The following is a 6319-nucleotide window of genomic DNA, read 5'->3' on the forward strand; positions in this document are numbered from 1 at the left end:
GAATGAGAGGGCTTTTCTTCATTCTCCCAACCACACCCCCACTCCCCCCAACCTGGATGAAGGACTGTATCATCAGAATGCAGCAAATGCTCTGCATCCATCAGACCTGTACCTGGGCTCAGGTTTCACAAAGTACCCCCACCCCACCCCTACCTCTACTGGCTTTGAAACTAGTCTCAGCAGATGGCCACTCTTGCCCATCTCTCCTGTGCCATCAAATCAAGTCAGAACTGGTCAATTTATTGAATGTGAATTTTATTGTGGTTTGGATTATGTAAGGCAGTGTAGTGAAGGCACTGCAGAAGTTACACAGAATGAAAAATGTGATAGGAAATGAGCAAGCTAAAAAAAAAGACCCTACAAAATATTTTTAAATGAATGCATGCTGGACTAGACTATGTACTACAACTATGATTTTTTTCATCATTGCAGAAGCATTGAAATATTGTTGGATGTGAGGGTTTGAGGGGTTTAGGAAAGGCTTCATGGAGGAGGTGGCATTTATGCTGGGCCTTGAAGGACGGGTAGAATTTTGATAGATGAGATGGAGGGAAGAACATTTGAGAATGTCTGCCTCTCGAGAAAATTCTGTATAAGTACTGAAAAACAAGAAGGCACACAAACACCTCCAGGGAGTAAAGCTTCCTAACTGAAAGGAAAGCCTTGGACCCAAAGTCCTAAGCCCGCAGATGGGGTCTTCAGTACCAATGATATTAGGAGGCACAGGACAACAGGCTTGTTTGTAAACCTAGCAGCAGCAGGTTTCACATTGCAGTCAGGGGCCCCAAAATTGTTGTACTATGCCTGGATGAATTTTCTTATACTTTTAGGGTGTGTGGTACTTATTCATCCTTCCGCTTGCCCACTGACTGCCTGAATCATAGTTCATGCGCGCCCATGTGCGCACATGTGAGGGTAGGCGTGTGTGGATGGGTGGGGGACAGAGGCTTTGTCTCCCACTGCAGCTTCTTCCCCTTTGTTCTCTCGTGGCACACAGCTGGCTGCCTTTGAGCTAGAGCTCAGGCAGTTCCCACTGTCTAGGCCTCACTGGACTCCAGCTCTCTTTTTTTTCTTTTTTAAGATTTTATGAATGAGCTGTAATTAAATATAGGATTAAGCACCCAGGAAGCTTCCTCAACATGAAGGTAACACCTACTGTAGGGAGTGACATAGGTTAGGGCAGTACTACACTTTCCGGAGGTGGTGATGGTGATAGTGGAGGTGGTCGTGGTGCTGGTGGTGATGGTAAGGGCTGGGGACTTATAAGCAGGCTCTGACTGCTGGGTAAAATGCTGCTGAGAAATCTGTAATGTTCAGTCAGGAGCTGGGATGTCAGGCTAGACCAGCTTGGCCTTGATCACCCCTCCTCATTCTTCAAAATGCCCTACAGAGGAGATATATTGGGCACCTGAAAGCAGCAAAGACATCTGTATGATATCCAGGCTGTTGCTGTCCTGCTTAAATCTCACCCCGGAAACTCCAGAGATCTTTTCTTGTCAAACATCTGTATAATCTCCAGATAGGATTGTTACCTCCCCCTGTCCAGCTGCTGGAGGTATATAGGTTATGTAGCTACTAATGCTACTTGGATCAGGAGGTATGGGGAACTTATCAGAAGAAAGGAAAAGTTAATTACTATTAATTTTTCTTTCAAAAGATTACAGACCTGGCATCTGACAGAAAATAAAGGGATGGAAAGCTCTGTCAGGACTTTTTGGAGCTGGAGATTTAAAGCTCAGTGAGATCATCGCTGGAAATAACCTTAAAGCTGATGTGGCCTTGCTTTACTTTGGCAGTTGGACCACCCTTCTTACGCAAGTACAGAGACTTAAGATCACGGCAGTCACTGGGGTCAGCATCCAGAGTAATCTGCCCCAAGAACTGATCACAGAATTTTCGGCTGTTCCAGACCTGGAGAGACAAGTCAAAAGAGTGAAGGTGAGCAACCCTCTATGAGATTAGACTTTGTCCAGTGGCATCTAGAACCTAATGCTGAGCTTGAAAGTTCTGTTTAAAAACCAAAAGACGATCTTTCATGATACCTCTCTGGCTGAGGGGAAGATACCTCAAACAGTGATGAAAAACCAGCAAGCAGAGTTCAAGATCAACCTTGACCTATGAGATGGCTACTTAAAGGCAGCTGGTCAGAAGTATTAGTCAGAAGAACAACCAAACTAGAATGGTCTATCCTGACCTAGCAGAATCAGGATCATCTGAACTGGCACATGCTTCCTCTCATGAGATTTTACAGTACATGTGTTAACACGTGTACCTGTGAGCATGAGAGCTTCTGCCCACAATGAAATAAATAGAAAATAGAATATTTAGGATGGAGATTAGTAAGGAAGTCAGTGCCTGTGCCTGGTGGGAGGTGTCTTTGAGTATTAAACAAATATACAAAAACAAGGATAACCCTTGCTCTGTATCCTAGACATATATGAGACACTTGGAATAATCTAGTACTTGATACTGAATGCTAGCTCTCCTGGCAACCTTATTCACATTCTTACCTGCACTATAATAGGAATGTCAGTTGTTCTTCTGTAGAAAATGGCCTGTGTGTCAAAAATGGCATGAACAGTATTCTTTTGGATAGGAGAGCGGACTTCTTCCTTTCCACACTTGATGATCAAATATGGGTTCACATCTGGAACAAAGTGACATTTGTTTTTAACACAGTGATTACAGTTCTCTTTCCATATAGTCAAGAAACTATCTCCCTAAGTCTATTCTGGGACTTTCAGCATAATACCAGGAACCAGAATGACCTAGGAGTTTTGTCCCTGCCTCTCTTTTCTTTTCTGTACTTTATAAAGAATAGAAAAATATAAAAAGAATATTATGTAGGTCTTGCCCAAAGAAACTTACATCCCATTCTCTGCCATGATTGAGAGCCATCCTGACTTGTCTAGACTGAAAATACCATTGGAGAGCATCATTTGTGACCACCTTTTCTAACCATGCATGTGATAAATGAAACTGAATTTTGTTTCACCAGACATTCCTGCAGTTCTTACTTTCATTGGCATACTTCTTCTCCAGGCCCTCAGCGCTGTGAACAGTGATCTGTGTAACTACCTTTGGGTAGCCACGAGCTAGGTTCCAGCAGGACATCTTGGGCATGTCCAGAGTCAGTTCCCTGGGACATCAAAAAGAAGACACATTATTGATGATGAATGCCCTTTGATGAAGAGATAGGCTTGCCAAAGCAGACATTGTTGCTGAAAAGCATGAAATGCTGAGTGACCTAGCCCATTCCTCCTCAGACATGCCTTACATTTTATGAGTGTGTTTTCCTTTCCCCTTGGTTTAAGAACCAGCAGATAAAGATCAAAGAAGCAAGGCTGGGGTGAAAAGGTAGCTTTAGTGACCCAGCACTCAGAACATAACAAAGGAACACTGAAGAGTGCCAGCTGTCTAAGAGAAGAGTCAGCCAGAGAACAGAAGATAAAATATAAGTAGAAAAGCTGAGGCTATAGGCCTGTGCCTCTTAAATGGCAGGTCAGAGCTTTGAAGTTCGGACCACCACAGATCGCTACTGGGTAATTTCTCATAACCCCACTTTGAGAAATATTTCTACCACCATCAATTCAGTTAAATCTGATGTGAACATGTTGACCCTTTCAGTGTCTGCATAGGGAGAGAGGGCCAAGGTGGTTAGGATTGGAGGCAAAGCAGAGAATGGGAGTTTTCCGGGCTGGCCAAGAAAACTGAACCTGAGCTGGACAGGCACTTCAGAGAAGATTCTCAGGAGAAACTCGCTGGTGCGGCCATGCTGAAACATGGTTGGGACAAGTACATAGTTGCCCTTCTTCAGGTACTTGCTCAGGAACACAGTGCGTGTATCGATATAGGTGGAAGTCCCAGCACGCTCCTGGATATAAAGGTGGTGAAGGCGGAATTTGCGATTCATCTCCACCTGGAAATGAAATAGAATGAAATGCTGCATTTCGCTCAAGTCACAGTTTTTGTGTTGGAAGATCCTAGGTCCTCTTCTTTATTTATCCCTGGACCTTTCTTAATTCTCTTTACTGCAAGCCATCCTAAGTTTGACTCCATTTGCCATCATTCTCTCTGTTCCAAATTCCCATTCTTACCTTGAAGAGCTCAAAGCCAATGATGTAATTATCAGGTCTTCCCATGCGACGGTAAGTACGTAGGTCCTTCTGTTGCAATGACATGATGACCTTGTGCCCATCCTCAGGCACAGTGAAGATGTACTAAGGGAAAGAGGCCACCAAGAAGCTTAGTTAGCATTTCCATTTCAGATAAGCCAGCTCAAATTTCAGGGAAGAAAACTCTACATTGTAAAGTAGAGACTTGAGGTATATTCTGGGCTATGCCATGGGCCACACAATGAGGCCTTGTATAATTCGTTGACTTAATAAGTGTAGATCATAATGCTTAATTCCCCTTATGGCATTCATCATGTATTGAGAGAAACAGCTTCATGCCTAGGTCTTTGATGCCAAAGAGGGTATGCTTTGTTTTAATAAGTTCTTGAAGGATCTTGGGTGTTTTTTATTATTGTCCGATTACTTTTGAAAGCTGTACACAGAAAAAATCCAGAACATATGAAGACAGAAAGTATTCTTGTTTAACTTAACCTGACACTGCAGCATCTCCCTAGGGCCTAGGCTAACCTATTGCCAGCCCAGATACATTGCTTATAGAGGAGCTGGATCTACTTCCTTGGAGAATTGATCCTTTGCTACCACCATTTTAGGGTTACGAGTCAAATACAGGGAGAAAATGTCCTGGTTCTAGATAAGAAAAGGGAGGTATAATGATGGAGTTCAAAAGAATCACCTGCATGAGAAAGAGGACACGTATAGTCAATGTGCACACAAGATAACAGTTGGGCAGAAAATAAATGAAAAATAATTGAGAAAGCATCTGGCAGAAGATCCTTTCTCTCCAATGTGGGACCATCACAAGGAAGTGGTGTGTCAAAGAGCCATATTAAGCAATATGGCCAGGTGACAGGTAGGCAGAGGAGGTGGCTCAGACTTGACAATGTTGCTAAGATACATCTCTGCAAAGAGACACAGTCTGTCAGGCTTTACAAGCATCTCAGCCAATCGCTATGTATTTTGGTTGATGAATGTTACACAATAGCTGCAAATGGAAGAATTGATGTCAAAAAAATACTCCAAGGCAAGCCTGGGTTCCTATTGCCTTGATAACTTGGAGACAAAAAAATACATTAAGTTATTCAAACCTGAGGATTCTGCAGAAAGGTGTCACGGTTGTTATAGCAGCCACCTGAACGGTTCATCAGGGGATCATCATCCACAGTCCAGCATCCCACCACCGATTCCAGTTCCTTGCGGCCAAAAATGGGGTTGTTCACATTGCGGCAGACATGCAGTTCATGAAAGTTGCGGCAAAAGTCCTCCAGGCTCATCCTGAATGGAAGGAGTACAAGAAAGAAATGAAGATGGTATTCAATACCTACCCCTGTGGTTCCATGTAGAAGCCATAATTCCCTTAACACAGAAAGCTTTTCCTCACCAAAACTCTCCATCATCAGACATAACAAGCCCCAGGTTCTTGCGATCTGCTGCAGTCAGTTGCTGCCACTCTTCAGAACTAAGGGAAAATGAACAAAGGGATAAGCCGTTGTGTTTGCCATTGACTTCCTACAGTAAGCAGTATGCCAAAGAAACAGAACTCACGACGATTGGGCCTGCTTTATCTCACCTCTGGCTGGGTCCAAGACCCCATGCTTAAGAGCCCACAGATGTCACTGAGCACCGACAGCCCACTAGCAGTCTAAAGGAATGGGTTTGGGAGAATGACAGGGCTTTAGGGGTGTAGCAAAGTGGGATGGCACTCACATTTCACTCCAGGGGCCACTCCATTCCTGTCTTCCCAAGGGGTTCCTCAGGCGAACCATATACAGCTTCTCAGTACTGAAGACTTCCACAAGTCTCTCTCCAAGACGAATCTTGCGAATATCAGTCATGGTGTAGGTATGGCCCTTCAGTAGACCCCAATCAGTTTCAACTTCTTGTTCCTCCTGATTGGGAGACTGAGAACAAAGGAAAATACATAAGAGCACAAGAATTGGGAGCTCTAAGGCGGCCTGGCTCCTCCTTTTCCTTGATTGGTTTACCCCAGTATGGTTGAAGGTAATTCTCTCTGTGCAGATAAAAATTTGATCCTGACACCTAACTTGACACAGAGTAAGTAAAGGAAAGAAAAAGAAGAATTTAATATGGGCTGGCCGAGTGGCACGATGGTTAAGAACTGGCTTGGGACACCAGAGGGCCCCGGTTTGGATCCCACATATGAGGGCCAGTGACACTGCCCTCTA

General features: G+C 43.9%; 1 protein-coding gene across 1 annotated transcript in view; it reads right to left on the reverse strand.

The window, feature by feature from the left end:
* Positions 1-256: 256 nt before the first annotated feature.
* CAPN6 (calpain 6) overlaps positions 257-6319 on the reverse strand; it is a 25968-nt gene continuing 19905 nt past the window's right edge. The window contains exons 6-13 of the mRNA XM_019660205.1: positions 5841-6034; positions 5515-5592; positions 5222-5408; positions 4098-4220; positions 3717-3919; positions 3018-3139; positions 2511-2647; positions 257-1911 (exon numbers count right to left, since the gene is read on the reverse strand). Coding sequence (XP_019515750.1) covers positions 1729-1911; positions 2511-2647; positions 3018-3139; positions 3717-3919; positions 4098-4220; positions 5222-5408; positions 5515-5592; positions 5841-6034 — 1227 coding nt within the window. The 3' untranslated portion in view covers positions 257-1728. The remainder of the gene's footprint in view (positions 1912-2510; positions 2648-3017; positions 3140-3716; positions 3920-4097; positions 4221-5221; positions 5409-5514; positions 5593-5840; positions 6035-6319) is intronic.

The sequence above is a fragment of the Hipposideros armiger genome, unplaced genomic scaffold (genome assembly GCF_001890085.2).
Source record: "Hipposideros armiger isolate ML-2016 unplaced genomic scaffold, ASM189008v1 scaffold_314, whole genome shotgun sequence".
NCBI lineage: Eukaryota > Metazoa > Chordata > Mammalia > Chiroptera > Hipposideridae > Hipposideros > Hipposideros armiger.